The 23516-nt window shown below is 48.5% G+C and overlaps 1 protein-coding gene across 4 annotated transcripts in view; it reads right to left on the bottom strand.

Annotated features, from left to right (window-relative positions):
* SMOX (spermine oxidase) overlaps positions 1-23516 on the bottom strand; it is a 38856-nt gene continuing 15340 nt past the window's right edge. Inside the window, exons 2-8 of one of the 4 annotated variants that reach the window (XM_060031180.1) lie at positions 16426-16659; positions 12638-12864; positions 4639-4812; positions 3717-4476; positions 2855-3015; positions 912-1001; positions 1-476 (exon numbers count right to left, since the gene is read on the bottom strand). In XM_060031180.1, coding sequence (XP_059887163.1) covers positions 339-476; positions 912-1001; positions 2855-3015; positions 3717-4476; positions 4639-4812; positions 12638-12864; positions 16426-16633 — 1758 coding nt within the window. In that variant the 5' untranslated portion in view covers positions 16634-16659 and the 3' untranslated portion in view covers positions 1-338. Of the gene's footprint in view, positions 477-911; positions 1002-1030; positions 1166-2854; positions 3016-3716; positions 4477-4638; positions 4813-12637; positions 12865-16425; positions 16660-23516 lie in introns of those variants that run through there. The other 3 variants (XM_060031183.1, XM_060031181.1, XM_060031182.1) reach the window with 3 other exon arrangements.

The raw sequence follows: 23516 nt of genomic DNA, 5'->3' as shown, positions 1-23516 counted from the left end.
TGAGGAGCACAGGAAGGGCAAGCCTCTTTTATTATCCCAAAATGCAGAGTATTGAAGGCACTTACAATAACAAGTTCAGAGATGAGGGGAGGCATGGGGAGGTCAGAGGTCAGAGCACAGAGGTAAATCAACAGACCCCACCCTGGTCACCACCCAGCAAGGAGAAAAGGAAAAGCTACAGGGCCAGGTCTGAAGCCATTTAGATGTCTAGCTCTACAAAAGATACAAATCCATTCTCCAGAGGATTAGGAAATGAGGAGTACACAACAGCAAGGGGCAGGGCTGAAAGTCACAAGTTAGTGGTTCTTTAAGGAACACGCTCGGTAGCGAGGAGGCCCTCAGGTCCCCTGCTGGAAGAGGTCTCGGTACATCTCAATGAGACGAGCAGCCTCGCGCTGGCCAGAGAGCAGAGCACCATGGGTGGTGGAATAGTACTTGCGGTGGGTGGCCTCACCTGAGAACAGCACCTGCATGGGCTGGGCAGGGGGACAGGGAAGTGAAGGTGGAGGAGCAAGAAAGGCTACCTGTCTGCCCCAGAACCACCCATCCATACTACAAGTCAGAGAGGAATAAGCAGGCATCTGAGATGCAGGTACTATTTCCACAGGATGAGGAGTTGCCCATCCCCATCTTCCCCTGCTTCTTCCCCAAACATCCAGGCCTCAGTCCTTTCTGCTCTGAGGCTTTCATGAGTCCTGTCTCTACAATTTCAGAGACTCACTGTGCCTCTTACTAGTGAACTCAGGGAATGAGTTAACCTCCCTAAGCTTTGATTTTCTCATCTCCAAAATGGGTTTATACCCTCTACTTCTGAGAGTGGGTGTAAGAATTAAGTGAAATAATGTATCGAAAGGACTCAGAACCTGAAAGAATATAAGCACTCAATAAAGTTAGGCAGTAATTTAACAAACCTTTATGGAGCCTCTATTAGGTTCCAGGGACTGTTCTGGGCACTTGGAAGATAAAAGGTGACCAGGCAGCTGCTTTGAGGAGCTTCCTTGCTGGTGGGGAAGCCAGACACGAAACCCAATTACTAAATGGCGTCATACGTGACGTGATGGGTGTTTGGGCGAGGTGCTGAGAGCCCAGGAAAGAGGCCCACTGTCAGGGAGATCACACAAAGCTTCCCAGAGGACAGGACCTTTGGGCTTCTTCTCGGAAGATGCTGGATAAATAAACAGGCAAAGGACGTTTCAGGAAGAAGGAAAAATGGGGGCAAAAATGCACCAAAACAGGCCTGGTCTAGGAGACAGTGAGAATTTTGGTATAGCCAGGGCTCAACCTTAAGAAAGGAGGCTGTTTAGGTGGGGTCCAAGCACAGAACTAATGCTTGCATTCCAAGCTTGAGTTTGGATTTTACTCCAGTACATCTCAAACTGAATGTGCAAAGGTACCAGCTGGGGACCCTGGTAGGATGCAGTTTCTAATTCACCAGGTCTGGGGTGGGCTGAGAGTCTGCACATCTAACATGCTCCCACATGATGCCAGTGCTGCTTGTCCATGGACCACCCACCTTGAGTAGTGAGGTTTTAACCCACCAACAAAGAGCCCACAGAGGTGGTTAAGCTGAAAAGGGGGCACATATTGTGGCAGAGGGCAAGCTCCCTACTCCCACATCCATTCTCTTTCTCCTCAGTAACAAAAATCCTGTCTTTTAACTGGGTCCATTGCCATCCGGGAAAAAAAAAAAAAAAGATGTATCCCAACCTAGTATCCCACTAGCAGCTGGTGGAGTCATGTGACTAAGTTCTAGCCAATCAACTTCAAGTTCACTGTTGCTCAGAAACACTGACTCAGCCCAGGGGTTCCCTTCTTTTACCCATCAGCCTGTCACAGATATGAGAGCAAGAGCAGCAGCCTCCACAGACCTCTTGGACCACAAGGTGGCCTGGAAGATGGAGCCAGGTGCTACTGATGCTGGGCCCTGACACCTACCTCCGGATTTCCTTTTATGTGACCTAAGTAAAGTTCCATCTTGTTTAAACCACGGTTTGTTTTGTTTTGCTTTTTGTTATATGCACTAGTCCTAACTGATGCAGGTGACAAGAAAAGGTGTGCTTTTCAGGAGGATGGCTGTAGCAGCAGTGAAGGCCTTTTCCTCTCTCCCCCTGAGCACAGCCAGGGCAGGCACAACACATATTGGTTGACTACAATCTTCTTCACCAACTACACCAAAGAATTATTTTAAATATAATTCTGTTGGGGTTTTAACATTTATTGTATGTGTGTGCTTGGTGGGGAAAACTCAAAATTTACTTCATGGGAACAGAAATATATAGAGATAATTTCTTTTCTATTTATTATTTTTCTGTGTATATTATTACATAGTTGATGTAATTTGGGGGAGGGTCAGTATTCTCAATTTTATTTTCTAAAACATATTGGGGAAAATAAACAAAACATACTCGGTCAGTGCTGTCCAAAAGAACTTTCCACGATGACAGAAATGCTCTATAGTGACACACTCTAACATTGTAACCATGAGTGACACGTGGCTCTCAAACTTGAAAGGTGGCTAGTGCAACTGACGAACAAAATGTTGGATTTATTACTTTAAAGCTAATGGCTACCATATTGGACAGCACAGCATTAAATGGCTCAGTTTTTATAACCTCAAGAAAGAGTTTAACACATCTCAATTTGACTCTGTTCTTCCAGATGTTGAGTGCACATTGTCTGTTTTCTCCTTCATTATGGGAGCTACTCCATCTATCTTACCTTGGCACTCCTCAGTGAACACTACCCTCCCACTCCTCCCCTGGACCAAACACACATACAAAATGCCCACCGCACCCCTCACAGATCCCCTCACTCTGCACCCCCTCCCTCACATACCCAGCACACCCACACTCACCGCTGTCTTGGAGCTCTCCGTGTATGGCAGGGGCTTGGCCAGCTTCTCCACATCTGCCCCACTCGAGCCCACCTGTGTATATGAATAGGATCCCCGGAAGTAGGGGTTGCTGCCCCAGGCTGAGCGCAGAATTCGCCGAGGCTTTGGAATGTTGGGGTTCCCTGTTGGGGAGTGAGAAGAGCCAAGGAGGGGGAGAATATGAAATGGCTGCACACAGAAGACACCCCTGAGAAGACAACTCCCACTCTACCTCTAGGGCTCCAGGAAGGCCAGGCTGCTACGGATAAACATGGAGTATGGAGGAGGGAGGGATGGAGGCTGGGGTTCAAGCTGTGTACCCCTCAACGCCTCGTTGTGACCCCCAGCAAAATACCTCCTCTCTGTGGACCTTAATTTTCCTATCTGAAAAACATTCCAGATAATAATGTTCCCCCTTCCAATTTTAGGGGTTCTTGTGAGGCTCTTCTGGGATAGTGGAGGAAAGATGTTCAACTAAAAATCAGACAGAAAAAAACCACAAATCCATCTCTTAGCAAGACAACATGAGTAGGAAATCGGCAATCTGAGGTTTTGCGGTGAAATCTGAGTTTTTCACCAACAGCCCTTAGAAACAGAGAAGAAATACAGAGCCTGTGGTTTTGAGTGTCTCAAGTTCCAAACAGGGGGAGAGCCTGCAATTTAGGAGGCCAAGGCCAAGACGCAGTGCCCTACCGCATCTCTCCCAGTGGGCACACCACCTCAGTGTCACGACCTAGGGACAAGGATGCTAGCACACAGTTCAGGAGACCCAGAGGGTCTAGCGGAGGAGGGCAGACGCAGCGAGGCCCATGGAGCAGGCAGCGGGACAGGGACAGGGACGCACCTGTGAACTGCCGCAGCATCTCTGTGCAGATCTCAGCCACTGCCTCGTCATCACACTTCTCCATGACAAGGGCCTCCTCCCCACAGATCCAGCCACTCAGCACGTGGCCGTAGCGCTCAGGCGGGTAGAGGACATCAAAGCCACAGATCTTGCGGTACCAGAGCTCGGGTGGGTAAGTGAGCGTGTGGCTCTCCGCCTCGTCCTCCCACACAAACTGTAGGCTGTTGCACTCGGGGCCCCAGAAGGGCTCCTCGAATTCTAGAAAGATCTTGTCGGTGGTGCCGATGCCCAGTCGGTGGATGGCAGCCACCTTCTCAGCGGGCAGGCCTGGCCGGAAGAAGCTGGCATGCTGCGTCTTGAGCACGCCCAGCGACACGGTCACAATCACATGGTCTGCTGGGATCACCTCACAGTCCTCGCACTCCACCACCACCGGCCACTGCTCATCCTCATCCTGCCTCTCCCCCTGGGGCTCCTCTCCACCCTGGCTGCCCTCCCCAGTGTCATGATTATGGTTACCCTCACCCCGGGGCTCAATCTCAGGGCCCCAAGGGTGGGACGAGGCCTGGTCCCAGTGAACACAACGGACGGGTTTCCCCAGCTGGATGATGTGGGCCGGGATGCCCTCAGCCAGCAGCTCCACAACCCGCATGAAGCCCGAGGGGATGATGTGGTGGGCACCGGGAATCTCAGTCCACTCCCCAAAGGCGCTCAGGGACACCTCGTCCATGCTGTGCGAGCTACTCTCACAGCTCTCCACCTGTGGGAAGAGCCAGAGGGGAGCCAGGTGACCGCCAAGGCTGGGCAGGGGTAGGAGCAGGACTTTAGGGCAGTGCCGCCCTCCTCGGACCCAGATTCCCCAGGGTCAGTCTTCCTCACTCTGGCATTTGTACTCAACAGAGCTCCGAGATGGCAAAGATACCTTCAGGTACTGCTGGATCATGGCGAGCTTCAGGCGCTTGGTGGCCTCTGGATCATCAGGGTCGTCCCTAATGCGGTTGCGCACCTCCTCTCGGGTGAACACCCCCACGCTGTTCTGACTCTCAGCATTGACTGGTTTACCGTGCCGGAAGAACTCTTGGGTCAAGTTATAGACCTACAAAGAGACCCCAGGAGACTGAAAACACATTCACTCATCCTACCTCCATCTCAGACCTAAGAGCTCCAATTCAGTAGTCACCACCTCCAAGGTGTTCCCGGATGTGCTAAGCCCACGGGGCCTCTCCTTTGGTAAATCAACGTCGTGCTCAGCGCTGCACTGAGGCTGAACCAACCAAATCGAGGTGTGGGGCTGAATCTGGGCAGTCAGCTTCCTTGCTTCCACACACAGGAGGTGGGGTGAGTCCCAGAGGCTCTCTTACTCAGCCCCTGCTTAGAACAAAGTGAAATGTCTGGTGCCTATACAGCCTGTGGGGAAGGTACTGCCCCTACATGCGCTCTACATGGCTGAGCATACTGCCCACTGAAGAACCCAGGTCTACACACATTTCCCTTTTCCAAGAACCAAATGCACAAATTCTTCCCCTGACATTCCCGCTCAAGTGTATCTGCTTCACCCTATCCCAGGAGGGCAGTCTGGAGCTGTGGTCTGGCCAGTGTTTTGGGGGAGAGGGAGCAGTAGGGGCCTTGAAATCTGATCTTTCTGGAGACCCTCCCAATCATACTCAGGTCCACACAAAGTGTACCCTTTACTGCAGGACCCAGACGCATTTAAGGAAGATGGCCATGTTGGGGCAGGGCATGTGGAGAGGAAGGAGGCCCCAGTGCACCAAGGAATGGAAGTACACTTCACGGGCATATTTTGGCAAGAACTCCAGACCACACTTCATCAACAAAAAGCAATGAACAGTTCCTTGGAGTGGGGGCCTATTGCCTTCCCTGCCTGCCTGATACATAACTCCCACCAAACACTGGGCAGGTCTCCCTGAGGAAAGTAAGCCAGTCCTGGGTCAGGCTGGGATCCCCAAAGGGCAAGGTCTGAGCCCCAACACTCACTCAACAAACACTTACTGGGCTATGTGCCCAACACAAGTTGTAATGTTGAGGAAGACGGACATGGAACCAAGCTCTGGTCCTCACTCAAGCTGGAGAGATATCATAACTGGGCTGTTTCTATCTGATGTGCTGTGACAAGAAAGAACCCAGGGGTTGTGAGATCAGCTCAGAAAACCTTAGACAGTCAGGAGATAACCAAGTAGGCAGTGGAAAGGAGAGGGAAAGTATTTCAGGCAGAAGGAACAGCATATTCAAAGACAGGGGAGAGGGAGAGTGTAAGATGCAAAGTGGCTCTGTCTTGCTGAAGTGGGCAGTGAGGAGAAAGACAGTTGCAAGAGAGGACTTTGGAAAGGCAGGCAAGGGCCAGGGCACGAAGAACTAACAGTCATGTCAAGGACCCTGGACTTTATCTAAGACCCTGGCAGACTTCCCTAGTGGTGCAGTGGTTAAGAATCCACCTGCCAATGCAGGGGACATGGGTTCGAGCCCTGGCCCAGGAATATCCCACATGCAGCGAAGCAATTAAGCCCATGAGCCACAACTACTGAACCTGCACGCTGCAACTACTGAAGCCCGCGTGCCGCATCTACTGAACCCTGCACGCCTGGAGCCCATGCTCTGCAACAAGAGAAGCCACCACAATGAGAAACCCGCGCACTGCAAGGAAGAATAGCCCCCGCTCACCGCAACTAGAGAAAAGCCCGTGAGCAGCAACAAAGACCCAATGCAGCCAAAAATAAATAAATGTATTAAAAAAAAAAAAAGACCCTGGCATCACTGAAGGGTTGTGAGCATGATCACATGCCCACTCTCCCTCCCAGGACACTGGTAGGTTTGGGCTCCTTGGCCAAACATCTGTGGCTGATGCTGATTAATGGCGTGTTTCCCCTCCTAAAGTGAGTCTGAATTTGGTCAACACACATTCATAGGAATATGTCTGCCCTGCAGCCCGGCCCTGGGGCTGCTGAGTAGAGGAAGGAAAGTGGCATGGCCCACCCCCCACCACTCCACTCAAGGGAAAAGCCTCCACATAAGATAGAAACAGGAATTAAACATGTCTCTGAATATAAAGAAGAAAATGACTTAAATTATCCCTTTTTCTTCTCCCTACAGTCACAAGATGCTGGGCGTTTGGTCTTAACTGGAGTCCTCAGCAAATTCCTCACCCAGTTCCACAGCCAAGGAGTCAGGCTTTCAACTTGCCTCCTCCCTACCCCGGGTTTTTCCCTTCAGTGATAAGCAACACAGTAGCTAGTCAGCTTATGTTAACTAAAGGCCAAAATGCCCAACTGAGGACAAACAAATTTAGTCCATCTATGTGATTCTTTGTGTCAACCACTGACTAGGACAGCCTTAACTGAACATGCATTTGTCATGTTCAGTCTCCTGTCCTGGGTTAAATGACATCTTCCCAATGTGATGCAAGGGAAATGGGACAGGTCTGTAACAGCTAATAATACTCACCCCAATCCTCATTAAGCACTTTTCATTGGGATCTCATTTAACCGTCATAACACTATGAAGTAGGTATAACTGTGTTCATTTTACAGGTGAGGAAAGTAAGGCTCAGAGAGGCTCAATAACTTGCTCACGATTATACAGCTAATAAATGGTAGAACTGGTATTGGGTTGGCCAAAAAGTACCTTCGGGTTTTTTTTGTTTTTTATAAATTTATTTATTTATCTTTAGCTGCGTTGGGTCTTCGTTGTGGTGCATGGGCTTCTCATTGCGGTGGCCTCTCTTGTTGCAGAGCACAGGCTCTAGGCACACGGGATTCAGTAGTTGTGGCTCGCAGGCTCCAGAGCGCAGGCTCAGTAGTTGTGGAGCACGGGCCCAGTTGCTCCAAGGCATGTGGGATCTTCCCGGACCAGGGCTCAAACCCATGTCCCCTGCACTGGCAGGCGGACTCCCAACCACTGCACCACAAGGGAAGTCCCAGTACCTTCGGTTTTTGAGTAAAAATAAAAGACACATTTTTCAATTTCACCAAGAACTTTATTGAGCAACATATTCACCATCTTGTCCCACTACCTTCTGCCATTTTTCAGGCACCTTCATAATTCCATCTTCCCAAAACTTTTTACCTTTTTGAGCAAAGAACTGTTCCAGGTGCCTTTTACAGTCTTCCAGGGAATTGAAATTTCTTCCATTAAGAGAATTTTGTAAAGACCGAAATAAACGGAAATCCAAAGTTGCAATGTCTGGTGAATACAGCGGATGAATCAGAACTTCCCAGCCAAGCTGTAACAGTTTTTGCCTGGTCATTGAAGAAACATGAGGTCCTGCGTTATCCTGATGGAAGATTATGCATTTTCTGTTGACTAATTCCAGACACTTTTCCTCGACTGTTGCTTTCTAATTGGGAGCAGTACTTGATGGAATTAATCATTTGGTTTTCCAGAAGGAGCTCATAATAAAGGGCTCCCTTCCAATCCCACCATATACACAACATCATCTTCTTTGGATGAAGATCGGCCTTTGGTGTAGTTGGTGGTGGTTCATTTTGCTTGCCTCACCATCTCTTCCGTTCCACATTATTGTACAGTATCCACTTTTCATTGCCCATCACAATTTGTTTTAAAAACGGACCATTTTCATTATGTTTAAGTACAGAATCACATGCAGAAATAGTCAAGAAGGTTTTTTCGCTTAACTTTTGTGGAACCCAAACATCAAAGTGATTCACATAACCAAGCTGGTACAAATGATTTTCACCGCTTGATTTGGATATTTTGAGTATGTCGGCTATCTCCCGCGTGGTATAACGTTGATCATACTCAATTAATGTCTCGATTTGATCGCTATCAGCTTCAACTGGTCTACCCAACCATGGAGCATTGTCCAGCAAGAAATCTCCAGCATGAAACTTCACAAACCACTTTTGACACGTTTGATCAGTCACAGCACCTTTTCCATACACTGCACATCTTTTTTTGCGTTTCAGTTGCATTTTCACCTTTCTTGAAATAATAAAGCATAATATGCTGAAAATGTTGCTATTTTTCTTCCATCTTCAATATTAAAATGGCTACATAAAAATTCACCAATTTTGATAAGTTTTTTTTTAAATGCACGCTGATATGACAGCTGTCATATCAGCGTGCATCTAACAAAATTGTTCTGAATGAATTTAAAGACAACAAAGTACCACTAGAGCCATCTTACGGAAAAAAACGAATGAACTGTTTAGCCAACCCAATATTTGAATCAAGGTAATCTTGCTACAGAGATTAAGCTCTATATGTTAACTACTGAACAAACTCATTTATTTGTTAACAAATATAATACATTCAAATGAGTAGCCCTTCAAAGTCATCACCTTGGGAGGGAGGCTACATATTTATTATGAAACCACCCTCAGGCAAGGCTTCACATTCTTAGAGCACACCTCTTCAGAATGGCCTCCAGCACTGTCTAACAGCTATATAAGGAAATCTCTCTTTTGACTTCATTAACACCTCTTCCTTCTGACCCAAAGCAGCACCACCCAGAGTGATAACCCACCTTTATCCATCCTACTTTCCATGACTCACACTCTTGGCTTTCAAAAATCAAACCCACAAGCAGAAGTTGATGATGATCTACTTTGAGGGATATTTAAAAGAACAAGTAAGTCATGGACCCTGAAAGTCATTCTCAAGAGGCATCCAGGCTTGAAGCACTCACAATAACATGGGAATCATGTTATTGATGGGAATCAATAACAATAACATGGGAATCATGTGACTGATTCCCAGTAGACCAAGAAGGTCTACTTTGAAGAATACTAATTCTTACCTGCTTAATAATAATATTAGAAGTGAGAACACACAACACTATAGGATTGTACATAACATACTAGGTGGGTGCACACACATAAGACAGTGAGTGTGCCTGCCCTCCACTGAGCAGGGATAACCCCAAAGCAAGAGTCATTTCTCCTTTCCCATGCCCAAAAGACATAGAAAATGTACAATAGGTGGCTGTTGACCAATTTACTGACCTGAAGTGAAGGGTCATTACACTATAAATGACAAGCTATCAGAAGGCAAGATCTACATGTTACCTTGCTTGTTCTTTGCAGTTCACAGCACCACTGAAAGTTACTAAAAATATTAACATTCTTTTTAAAAACCTGAATAAGACAAGGATGTGTGTCATTGATATTTCTATCCAACACTGTACTGGAGATTGACAGTGCAGTAAGGCAAGAAAAAAAAATTAATAGTTTTAAGTTATGCTGTCTAATACAATAGCCACTAGATCTCTATAGCAATTTAAAATTAAATTAAGCATTTAGTTTCTCAGTATTACTAGCTACATTTCAAGAGCTCAAAGGCCACATGTGGCTAGTGACTGCCAAACTGGATAGATGTCTAAAACATCTTCATTATCGTGGAAAATTCTATTGGACAACGCTGGTCTGAGGATTAGAAAGGAAAAAGCAAAATTCTCATTCTTTTGGTATATAGGATTATACACATAAAATTCCAAAATACCATTAGAACATAAATTAATGTGGTATATTAATAGATATAGTATTAGAGTTAAAATAATAATTTAGCAAGGTAGCTAAAATCAATAAATAAAAATCAGTTATAAATACCCATGACATTTTGCACATAACTAGAAAAAATAATCTTAAAATTTATATGGAGGGCTTCCCTGGTGGCGCAGTGGTTGAGAGTCCACCTGCCGATGCAGGGGACACGGGTTCGTACCCCAGTCCAGGAAGATCCCACATGCCACGGAGCGGCTAGGCCCATGAGCCATGGCCACTAAGCCTGCATGTCCAGAGCCTGTGCTCCGCAACGGGAGAGGCCACAACAGTGAGAGGCCCATGTACCGCAAAAAAAAAAAAAAGAAAAAAGAAATTTATATGGAACCACTAAAGGTCCCAAATTGTCAATGAAATTTGAGAAAAAAGAACAAAGCTGGAGGTATCACACTCCCTGACTTCAGACTATACTACAAAGCTACAGCAATCAAAACAGCATGGTACTGGCATAAAAAGAGACACATAGATCAATGGAACAGAACAGAGAGCCCAGAAATAAACCCACACACAATTAATCTTTGATAAAGGAGGCAGAATATACATGGAAAAAAGACAGTCTCTTCAATAAGTGGTGTTGGGAAAACTGAACAGCCACATGTGAAAGAGTGAAATTAGAACACTTTCTCACACCATATACAAAACTAAACTCAAAATGGATTAAAGACCTAAACGTAACAATGGAAACAATGAAACTCCTAGAAGAGCATAAGCAGAACACTCTTTGACATAAATTGTAGCAATTTTTTTTCAATCAGTCTCCTAAGGCAAAAGAAACAAAAGCAAAAACAAATTTAATTTAATTTAACCTAAAAGTTTTTGCACAGCAAAGGAAACCATTAACAAAACAAAAAGCCAGCCTACCGAATGGAAGAAAGTATTTGCCAATGATATGACCAATAAGGGGTAAATATCCAAAATATATAAAACAGCTCATACAACTCAATATCAAAAAAGCTATCAACTCGATTAAAAAATGGGCAGAAGATCTGAATAGACATTTTTCCAAAGAAGTTATACAGATGGCCAACAGGCACATGAAAAGATGCTCAACGCAGCTAATCATCAGAGAAATGCAAATTAAAATGACAATGAGATATCAGCTCACACCTGTCAGAACAGCTATCATCAAAAAGAACACAAATAATAAATGTTGGTGAGGATGTGGAGAAAAGGGAACCCTTGTGCACTGTTGCTGGGAATGTAAATTGGTGCAGCCACTGTGGAAAACAGTATGGATGTTCCTCAAAAAATTAAAAATATAACTACCATATAACCCAGCAATTCCATTCCTGGGTATATATCCACAGAAAAAGAAAACACTAATTTGAAGAGATATTTATACCCCAAAGTTCACTGCAACATTGTTTACAATAGCCAAGCTATGGGAGCAGCCTAAGTGCCCATCAACAGATGAATGGATAAAGAAGATGTTAGACAGATAGGTAGACAGATATAAAATATATAGTTATATAGTTATATATATTATATATATAATATATATATACACACACACAATGGAATTTTACTCAGCCATAAAAAAGAATGAAAATCTGCCATTTGCAACAACATGAATGGACCTAGAGGTTTAGTGAAATAAGTGAGACAGAGAAAGACAAATACTCTATGTTATCACTGATATGTGGAATCTACAAAATAAAACAATTGAACAGAACAAAACAGAAATAGACTCAGATATAGAGAACAAACTAGTGGTTACCAGTGGAGAGAAGGAAGTGGGGAGGGGCAAGACAGGGGTATGGGATTAAGAGATACAAATTGCTATGTATAAAATAAATAAGCAACACGGATATATTGCACACAGCAGGGAAATATAACCATTATTTTGTAATAACTTTAAATGGAGTATAACGTATAAAAATGTTGAATCACTATGCTGCACACCTGAAACTAATATAATACTGTAAATCAACTACATTTCAATTAAAAAAAAGATGCAGTTATAATTCTATACACGGGGAACAATTTGAAAATAAAGTATTTTAAAATTACCATTTAAAAGAGTATCCAAGAGCAATAACAACAGTAATCATACCCACTTATCTAGTAATAAATCTAATAAAAGATGTTTAAGGACTTTATGGGGAAATATTTGATCATGAGTATCACTAATCTCTTACCTAGTACTGCTCCACTCATTGTCTTCATTCTACCCTCAGATTGTCCTGATTTTCCAAATGCAGGGCCCAGAGAATGTGCAGACATGACCAGGATCGTAGAAGACCCCAGCAGGTCGCCCAGGCCCCTCAAGTCTGATACATACACACACACACACACACACACACACACACACACACACACACACACACACTGCCAGGGCGTTCCCTGCCCCACAAACCCTTGTGCCCAACTATCCCCCTAATACCTCACCTCGTTGTATAAATCACTGAATTCCTCAACCACATCCTTGGGGATCCTGCAGCCATGGTTGGTGAGGTAGCAGGCCACGCCATTCTTGGAGTAGAGGCTGATGCGGCCCACACTGCGCTCCCCATCAGTTGTCTCTTCCAGAAGGCCATTGGCTTCTGCTAGATGATAGATGGGATTCCCGTGGGAGCCATGGATCCACGTGGCTCCCAGCTCAAAGGTGGCGTGTCCTGATGGCGACAATAGGCTCTTATAGGGGCAAGGAAGAGAGCCAGAACACTGCCTCACCCTCCTTCCTCCAAGAGGATCCTTCCATCCCCAACAACAGGGGGAAGGAAGGGGATTAGGTACCGCTCTAGCAACAAACCAAAATCTTCAGTGAAAATATCTCAGCAGAAACCACATGTGGCACAAAATGGATTCTACTTTATAGCTAACTTCTACCCTGAATAACTCTATGATCTGACACCAAGTCATCTCACTGGAATAATTAGAAGACTCTCCTAAGATAACACCAGACAACAGACCTCTCCTCCTCCTCAGGAGAACTTCTATGGGTACCAGTGGGTACAATGGGCCCAGTGAGGGGAGCAAGGATCCTTGAAATACCCAGTGAGGAGGTCCAGCCTTCCAGACCCAAGGTCCCCATTTGGCCTTATTCCAATTCCTCAAAATCCAGTGGCCCAAGAGTCTAAGCCACTCTGCCAGATGGAAAATGGTCACCTCCCAACACAGTCTGGGGCAGAAGAAAGAAGGCAAACATTCCAGTTTGGAAGACTCCTCCCCAAGGCAGTCTAAAACAGACTTCTGGAGAAAACTAAGTTTTCTCATCCTATGGCACAGGTGGCAGAACCCTAAGAGTCTGACTGGGGCAGAGGGAAACTCCTGGGCCCAGTTGGGACAGGGCTGGTGGCTCATTTTACCACCCCATCCATAGCCAAGGTATCAGATGCTCTGAGGCAAGTTGTCACTGTGCCTGTGCCTATTTCCTCTTCTGGGCCTCAGTTTCCTTTTCTCATGCTGCATGCTGTGATACATTTGTCTCCTCCCTTGCCTAGCTCCCAGGGAAGCTGAAACAATGAAAGGAAAACAGGAACATTTTTTGGTGTTTCGTTTTGTTTTTGGAGGCCTGATTCAAGACATCATGTGTGGTAACTTTTTTGCCAAGATGGTCACAATAATCCCTCCTATCCTTACACACATGGCCCTTTGCAATGTGACTTTGACAGTCCTGCCATCAAGAGATGGAGTCTTTCCGCACCCCTTGACTCTGGGCTTGGCTTGTGACTTGCTTTGATTAACAGAATGCAATGAAAGCAATGTTTGTGGTTTCAGAGCCTAGGCCTCAAGACACCGTGTGGCTTCCACTCTCTAGACTGTGACCACCATGAAGAGAAACCCAAATTTCTGGAGCCACAGAATATCAGCAAATAAAATGATGTTGTTTTAAGCCACTACATTTTAGGGTGGTCTGTTAATGCAGCAATAGTTATCTAATACGCTATAACAGACAACACTCACCCCTCACCCCAGGAACTGGGCATTTCTCTTTTTTGTGTCTTCTCTTTCCTGGGCTGCTTCTAATTAAACCATCAGTTACTTAAAAAAAAAAAAAGAAAGAAAGAAAAGCTCTGTGTGCATCTATGTGCCAAACACAGAGCAAGAGAAAACACAATCAACCTCAAGCCACAGCCAGCAAGACAGAATTTCCTGGTGACTCTGGAATCAGAGGCAGGAATGTGTGGGTCCCTTTGTCCAGGGAAAGTGGGCAGACCAGAAGGCACGAAAAGCTAGAAACCCAGTGCCCTTCTTCCTCCACGGGGTTCCTGGGGGGTGGGGGTGGGGGGCACTGGGGACATTTATTACTAATTCTCCTTTAGAGCCTCAGGCTCCCCAAGGTCTTTTGCCTGGTTTGAGCTCCCAATAGGAGCAAAAGGGGCCTGTACCCTTCCCAGGGTACACCAGGGAGCTCCAAGTCATAGTCACCAGGCAGTGATGTCCAGGCATGGGGTATCCAGGCATAAGCAGGAACGAGGTGAGCAGCTCAAGGTCAGCAGCAAGGTCAGTGCTCCACTCCATCCCCCAAGCTTTACAAGGAGGTGGGGTAGCCCAGAGTACACCTCAGTCTGAGGATGTTTCCTGCCCTCTCCCACAGGCCTCTCACCTTTGTCATCCTTGTTACATCCTGCATCCAAAGGGTACCAGGCACCATCTCCACATCTACCTCACGGTGTCCTTGGGGCTTCTGGTCATCGCCGCTGCCCTTACCACCGGGATTCACAGCTAGCATCTCACACTGCTGCAGGTCCAACTGCAGCCTGGGCTTTCAGCCCTGGGTGTCTGCACACACAACACACACACATACGCCCTTGCCTGGATTTGCTCTCCCGTATCCTGGCAGGGTCTGCCTTGATCTGATTCTTCACATATATCATGTGTGCAATTCCATGTGTGCAATTACCCCCTTCCTTCTTTTCACTACCTAGCCAACTCCCCTCATCACCTGAGGTCCACCCAAGCTCCCTCCCCTCTGAGGAAGGCTTCCTGCCATGTGCATCCCCTCAGCCTCCTGCAGCCCCATCCTTTCCACCTCCCTCCCTTCTACAATCACTTCCCTGCACAGCACGTCTCGGCTGCCAACTACCACTGAAACTGGGCTGTTTGTCCTCCCGTCTTCTGCTTTTATGTCAGACCCTGAATGTCTTATCAAGATTCAAGAACCACAAATGGAGCCATCCCATCCCTAAGGCTCCTAGTCAGCCAATCAGGTGTTGAGCAAAGAGTCTCAGGGCTTCCCAGCTGGCTGTCCCCAGGTTTGCACATGCCTTGGACTGCACTTTCATCCTCACTGCCAACACATACTCCTGTGTGTGCCAGGGGAAGACAGACATAATTTCACATACACCTTCCAGGAAATACTCTAAGGGAAGACTTTTAATGTGATCAAAGTTTTTGAAAGAAGAGAGAAGGTTGCTCCTCAACCTCTGCTTATTCTAAGTCTGTCCACCTACTTCTCTGAGCCAATTGCCCCATTCATCAAAAGTAAGCACACAGAATCTGCTTGGCCTTGCTGCCCATGTAGCAACAGACACAAAATCCTCTGGAGGGTCAGTGTAGCCCACACACTCCAGGCCACCATGAGTGGTCCCACTGGGCCATTTTCATGGTCAGACCCCCTGGATGGGAAACCCCTCTGACTTCTACCTGCATTTCAGGCAATTTCCCACCCTCTAGGACCCCTGGCAAAACCTGCCCAGCCCTAGGGTATGTCTCTTATCTGGCTGCTTTCTGCAGAGGCCTTATTTCTCTGCAACCTGGAGAGACCCTCCTCCTCGACAATCCTAAGACCTGCCCATCACTCACAAGGAGGCCCAAAGTCTTCTTCCACCTCCATTGCCCTTACCTCCTATTGTCCCAGGGCTAGCGCTCAGTCATGATAACACTAATTCATACTCAAAAGTTAACAACTAATAGAAACTTGCAGAATTCCCCTTCTTGTGAAATAGAAACCAGTCTACCCACTGCGAAGTTTGGTCCTGGGTGTCCTTTCCCTCCTAAACACTGTGAACTCTAGATCGTGTTCCAAAGATAGAGGCCAGAGCCCCATCCTGCCCACCTCAGAAGGGTGCTGAGAGGGGCAAAGGAAGGGAAAATGCCCAGGCAGCATGCATGATAGAACACTAACCCCCGGGAAGAAGATAAAATAACGAGATTTCAGGCTAGGTCAGGGCACTGGGAGATAAGAAGTGACCTTAGGAGATGACTGGACTGAGGTGAACTGAGGCACTTACCAAGCTTCACACTCTGTACGCGGCCTCCAATGCGGCTGGAAGCCTCAAGCACAGTGACATCCGTAAAGCCCTGCTCCAGAAGTGCTTTGGCAGCAGCCAGGCCAGCCAAGCCGGCGCCGATCACCACCACACGAGGCTGTCCCCTTCTCCGCAGGCCACGACTGAGAGGGTCATCCGCACTGTCACCACTGGATTCACAACTTTGCATACCGTCCACACTCGCCTCCTAGGAACCTGCAGGGGGCAGGGGGTCACAGCTCACCTGCTCTGCCTTCACTTCCCACCTGCCCCAAGAGATGCTCACAGGCTCTGCCTTCAAGGGGGGACCCTGAGCCCTCTCAAGCCCTTCCGAGGACCTGGGCAAGAAGAGCCAACTCCAAAGGATGTGGGGAAGGAGGGAGGGAGCCACAGGGAAGGAAACAGGCAGGGAGGATGCACCGTGGGCCCCCATCAGCAAAAAGGAGAGCTGACAGCCCACCCCAAACCCCTGAAATCCATCAATCCCATCTCAAACCTAGCAGGCACCGCCTCTTCCCCAAGGGTGAGACAAGAGTCAGTAAGACAAGAGTCTTGGTCTTGTATGACCAAGAAGGTCAAAATCAGGAGAAACTGATCCTGGTGCTGCTAACCCTGGACCAACACCGCCTAGCACAGCCCAGCACAGCCCAGTACCACTGCTGTGGTCCAGCTCACACTGACCTCAGGATGCTCTCATGAACCCCAGGATGCTTGTACAGACCTCAGGGTGCTGGAGCCAACCCCAGGATACTTGCACACACTGCACTAGACCCTCTGCTCTCCCTCCCTCCCCTGGCCCTTCCCTGGCACTCACTCTCCCTTGCCCTGTCTTCTCTTCTCCTCTTGCTTTCAGCTAGTTTTTCACAGCCTCAATGAGGTGGCAGTTTGGTAGGCAGGACACAGTCCCACCCTCCCCCCAGAAAGTGCCACGAGGCTGGTATCGAATGAACCTCTGCTATTCCGGGTAGGTCTCCAGTTTTTTTTCCCAGGCCACCCAGCCTCTCAGTCACCACAAAGCAGCGAAGAGCCCAGGAAACAGTGGACCGTGAGGACCCGTGGCACCAGAGGCCAGACATCAAATTGACAGTTACGTTAAGCCAGCTTGCTCAGAGACGCCAGCCTAGGGAGCTGACGGGAGGCCAAGGGGGTCCGTGAATCTGGCCCCAGGGCTGGGAGAGGCTACCCTTCTATTCCTGGAGTGACTACAAGGGTTTGAAGGTATCTGTGGGCCATCCCAAGGGGCCACTCAGATCTGATCCTGTCCGCATTCCTTTCCTGACCCAAGCTGCCTAAGGTTTCAGTGGCAGAAGTTGCATACTGTCCAGTTAGTTACCCATACCATCCATAGTATCCAGGACCTAACAGGGGAGTGAGTGTGAGTGGAAAGTAGCTGCTGGGCAGTGGACAGGGGGCATATAAAAAGCTGTCACCCATACCTAATCAAGCTAAGTAAAACACTTCCTATGACACAGCAGTCCCACTCGCAAGAATACACCCAAGAGAAACAGGGTATACTCCACCAAATAGACATAGAATGTTCCTAGCAGCTTTATTCATGATAACCAAAAACAAATATCCCAAAGGTCCGTCAACAGAAGAATAGATAAATATACTGTCCTATTTGTAGCATATTCATACAAGGGAATATTCTTCAGCAATAAACAGAACTAAACTACTCTCAACACTATTACATTGAACAAAAGAAGCCAGAGACAAAAGAGCTCCATACGGTATGACTCCATTTACGTGAAATCCATAAAGAGGTAAAATGAATCTGTGATGACAGAAGAGAGACTGGGAGGAGGGGAATGAGTGAAAAGGGTCAGAAGGGAACTTTCTGGGGTGGAAGGAATATGTATCTTTATATGAATGGTGGTTACACAATGTACATAGTTGTATACTTAGGATTTGTGCCACTCACTGCATATATGTATGCATATACATCTCAATAACTATTCAGATATTCATTCCTGGTTCACTATAAAAAATAAAATAAAAGCTGTGCGCTAACTTCCTCTTTCACACGCCTCAAGGTCTGACCACTTAGATTTCCACTCCACCTCTAACATCTTTTTATCACAGATTTTAGAAGGGGTCTTTTTCTAAATATTCTCAGTCTGAGAAGCTGCTCCTTGCACCTCCCCCGCCCACTTCACCTGCCGATGCCACACCTGGGCACGGACAGGAATGTCACCCCACTCCTGCTCTCAAACTCCCTCCAAACTACACCCCACCCCCACCCCCGGGCGGCCAACTCGGTGCGGGACTGGTTCCCTAGAGGGCCGGAAGGTGGCGCCCGAGGCCCAGAAACCCTCAGAGGCAGAGGCTCCCCACACAGCCTGGATCCCTGCCTTCTTCTAGGAGAGTCGGTGTCCCGGCTTTCCCATTCCTCCCTCCTATGTCTGTCTGTCCTTCTGCGGTCCACCCCACCCCCCACCCCCGTCCCAGTGATGTTCTGTTCGGCCTCCTGGGAGCATGGAGGTCAGAGCTGGCGCAAGCCCTTACCTCCCCTCCCCCTTACCCTTCCTTCTCTCCCCCTCTGCCACCTTCCCGTCCCTCCCCCAGGTTCTGGCGGAAGACTAGAGGACTAAAATTAGAGGTGAGGGTGTGGCTGACTGCACCAGAGGCCAGCAGGGAGGAAGAGTCCGCCCCGCGGCGCTGGCAAGGAGCGTGCTCTGCGTCAGGTTTGTAAACACACAGGGAGCTAAGAGCTGCTGCTGTCGGCCTCCACAGCTGGGCACCCTGCTATGCTAAGCCAGAGTCGAGACTGCCCACCTCGCCCCCACGCCCCAGTTCCCCAGGATTGGGGGGCTCCGCCTGTGTGCTGCTCTCTAGGCCTCCAGTCCCACCCCCAGCCTGAGGCGGCCCTCCCCAAAACAACCACTTTTACACAGTAAAGGGGTGGGATCGCTACAGTGGTTTTCAGACCTTACTGGTGGAACCCCTTCTCGAAAAGCTCCTGTGGAGACCAGGGTGTAACTGGGTTGAAACTGGAGTTCCCGCTACCTCCGGAGGTCCCTAAGGTCTCATGGCAGAACCTCCCAGGCTCCCTGGAGCACCACCTATGAAAACCCAGGGATTAGGGTAAACTGCAGCCTTGGGTAGAGGTAAGGAATGCTTGGGGCAGTGGTGCATTCCCAGGGGGCTACCTGAACTTCCTGGCTTCCCAGCCTCCCTTTCCTTCTCTCTGAAGTGGCCCAGCTTGTCCTAACTGCATTATGTGACAGTTAAATAAGGCCCTATATGGATGTCAAGAGACTGTCAGCATTTTTAAGAGCCTTGTGCGGGAAAATCATTTGTAAAGTTCTGTAGCTAAATTATGAATACACTGCCTTTAGTACAGGCTTCAGGAATGGATTGTGGGAAATGCAGGCAGGCAGTCTGCCTTTAAGATGAACACAGAAAGGACCCCAAGTTCCCAACATATTAGAGACCTTCAACTCAAAGAGACATCACACATATGGTGCCATGGTGGGAGCAAGTAAACAGGGACCATATAGGTCACCTATTCCCCTGGCCCTCACTGCTAACCCCATAGTTCTGTCTCTCTGCAGGCCTTGTCCCAGATGAGCCTGTCAACCCCTGGGGCTCCCGCAAGAAGCCAGAGAAACCACATGCACAGTCCACAGATGGCAAAAATGAGGCATCTGCCTCATGGTCTCCCATAATGGCCCATGGGGCCAATGTACCCTGGGGTCCAAACTGAATGGAAGAGAGAAAACTGTATGTAGCAACACCCACTGTGTGCTGGGCCCTCAGCTAAATGCTGAACTGGAGTTTTGGGCCCTCTTATCTCAGGATGCGGGGCGGGGGGGGGCACATTTGTTTTCTGTTGGTTTGTGTCATCTCTTCCTTTGGAATTTTTTTAATCTTATGAGAAAATGCCTAAGAAGAATCACTTAATGTTCCTTGGTGCCTCCCTGTCCTTCTCTTGCCTTCAGTAAATTAAATAAATAAATAACATCCCCCTCCTTGATCTGTATGCACAGGAGAAACAGAACACCCTGAACTTTTTTGAGCAGATAAAGGAGAGAAGAAAAAAGTGTTGGCTCAGCCAGGCAGGGAGGGGGAGGAGGGAGGCACAGGGCAACAGACACTTGCCTACTTGCTCCTGTTTCCAAGGCAAAATAGGGGTGGGAGGCTGGGGCCACTGTGTCCCCAGGCAGGCCATGCCTAGCAGCTTCAAGAAATCAGTTCCACCCCCATTCAACATGCCCAAATGCCCCACTGCCTCCCACCCTTACCCCACCCCGCTCCACCCCCACCCCCACCCCCACTTCTCTGGCCTGCAGGCCACCACCTCCCCCTGCAGGCCAGAGCCAACACTACCCTGACTGAACCTGCCCAAGAAGCCAAATTGGAAAGAAGGCAGCAGGGAAAGAAGAGGGAAGAAAGGTCCTGTCCCATGGCAGGGTCACCAAAGAAGGATGGATGAAGATTAGGAGGCCCTGGGAGTGAATCACAAGAAGGGTCAGTGGCCCAGGTTGGTGCAGGACACCCCTTCCTCCTCAGTGTTGGAGTCCACTTCAGTTCATCAGGCAATCAGCAGGTCACTTCCCTCCTTAGCACTGACCACTACAACAAAAACAATGCCACAAGGGGCCCAGCCTCCCAGGTGCCCCATACCCTTCCAGAGTTGCCCCTCAGAAGAAACAAAAGAAGTCTGCCCATCCTTGGCTCCCTTCTGAACACCGCCTACTCCCAAATATGTCTGTCTCCCTGTCCTTTCCCCAAGGTCACTCCAGGATAAATGACCATTTCCCAGAGAAGAGTATGGCCAAGGTATTTAGCCCACCTGGACCTTAGGGTCCAGACTCCAACAGCTGAAGCACTCTAAAATGGGCCCATCCCAGGACTTCCCTAGCAGTCCGGTGGTTAAGACTCTGTGCTTCCAACGCAAGGGGCACGAGTTGGATCCCTGGTCAGCGAACTAATAAAATCCCACATGCCGCATGGTGTGACCAAAAAAAATTAATTAAAAAAAAATGGGCCCACCCTTTCCAATAAGCAGGCTTCTCTCCTCCAAGCCACACATTTGCTCATGTGAGCTCTGTCCAGGGCTTTGGGGGCCACCTGCACCTTCCCCATCAGGGACTTACAAGTGTCACCTCCCAACAGATACTCCTAGTGCCCTAGGGCAGCAACCCAACCTCAGTTTCCCTGAAGGAATCCCTCTCTGCCTCAGGCTTCTAACAGGAGGAAGGGAGGGGGAGGGAAGCTGGGGTACTGGTCCTGAGGAATCTCTCTGGACTGCCTGGCAGTTTGGGGGCGGGGGGGGGGGGCTGCAGATTTGGATTCTCGAGGACCCCCCCAGACAATGCAATTATTCTTCAAATGTAAAAAACGCCCAGAAATCCCAGACCAGCTGCTTTGCACAGTGGCCCAGACAAAGGGACTCTGTGTCTGCCCATGAGGCTCCTCCCACCCGTAAAACCCAAGGAGAGACTGAGCCTGAACTCCTCCCAGCCAGACCCTCCCAGTCTTCCTCACCCAGGCCAGTCAGCCAGGAAGTGAAAGAAGTCGGATTTCTGGGCCAGGCCTGGCCAGCCACGGAAGGTAGATTGGGGTGGATAAACATGGGGACAGGGCAGGAGCAGCCTGTCAGCCCAGAAGGCACAGGGGGAAGGGAGAGAACATTGGCCTGGGAGCCCAGAGACCTGGATTCGGGCCCCAGCTCAGTCTCTCTTGGCAGGTGACCCCAGACCAGTGTCTTCCCTTCTCTGGGCCTCACCTGGCCAATACCTCTGAACTCACCCCAAGGACACAGCATCTGTACCCCGCCTCCTGGACGTAGTTATCTAAGCCCCGTCTGATGCTTAACTGCCTGCCTCCCTCAGTCTTTAAACTTTCCCATCTGTAAAATGGGGATACAGCTACCTGGTGGGACTGCTGGGAGAATTAAATGATAGCACAGGTAAAAGGTGTGGCCACCTGCCAGGGCCCCCTCAGAGTGGGAGGGAGAGGGAGGATAATCCCCTAAATGACTAGTACGGAGGAGGGAGCCACCTGTCCCAGGACCCAGAGCTCCATTTCATGTGTAAAAGAACCCAAGTCTTCACCTGAGCTTAGACTCCAGCCTCAACCTTGGCCCCAACCCTAATATCAGAGTGGACCTTGATATTGACATCAGTCAGACTATCCCACAGCCTGTGTTTGACTGACCCCCAACCCTGACTCAGCCTGACCATCCCACCAGTCTTGGCCAGAGAAGGGGTGGGGAGTAGGCATCAGATACAGTGGCCGTTAGCCAACCCTAAGCTCAATCAATAAAAGAGACAAGGCACAGGGGCCTCGTTCTGCAGAGCCCTCCAGCCAGCAATGTTCTCTGGCCCTCACAGGCCGACATGAGGAAGGGGCTCTAGGGGCCCCATCTTCCTTCCTGGCACTTAGACTTTTCTCCAAGCACAATGTCTTTATTACCCACACCTGTTCCCTGCAACCAGATGCGTAAAGTCCCTAAAAACACAATTTTAAAAGGCTTTCTAAGCCTTTTTCAGAAGAGAAGTGGGGAGCCTGTATTGCATGGAAAAAGACAGCCCTAAACTCAGTGTTTGAGGGAGGGGAGGCCAGAGCCAAAGGCATGGCCCACAAAGGCACTGGTGGGCAGGAGGGGAAGGTATTCCTGGAGAGGTGAGTGCTCTGGCTGGCTTCTGTTCCCCTTGATGCTCTGCAAGGTGGGATAGACCTGAGTGAATTGTTTCAGGACCCCCAGCTTATAGCTGCCTGCAGAGACAGAAACTGGAGACTACCTGAGTGAGGGTGGAGGAGGGGAAGAAAGCATGGACAGAAGTCAGAGAAAGGGTTGGGTCTTTCTGATGGGCATAAAGCTCAGCTGGCAGTGGAGAGAGAAACAGAGGTGCAGATGGACCAGGGCAGAGTCCAGGACTGCATTCCTGCCCCCATACTCACACCCAAAGAGCTTTATCCCAAACTCCATCCTAGAGATCCCATCCACCTTCAGCAAAAATGAATGGATCACGCTCTGACAATAGATCAGATCAGGTACTAGTCATCTAAGCATCTCCTATGAACCTTTCAAAATCTGGGCCAGCCCCACCAGCTCAGCTTCCATC

Source organism: Delphinus delphis, chromosome 15 (genome assembly GCF_949987515.2).
Source record: "Delphinus delphis chromosome 15, mDelDel1.2, whole genome shotgun sequence".
NCBI lineage: Eukaryota > Metazoa > Chordata > Mammalia > Artiodactyla > Delphinidae > Delphinus > Delphinus delphis.
The sequence above is the reverse complement of the archived record's forward strand: the minus strand, read 5'-3'. Positions and strand labels throughout refer to the sequence as shown.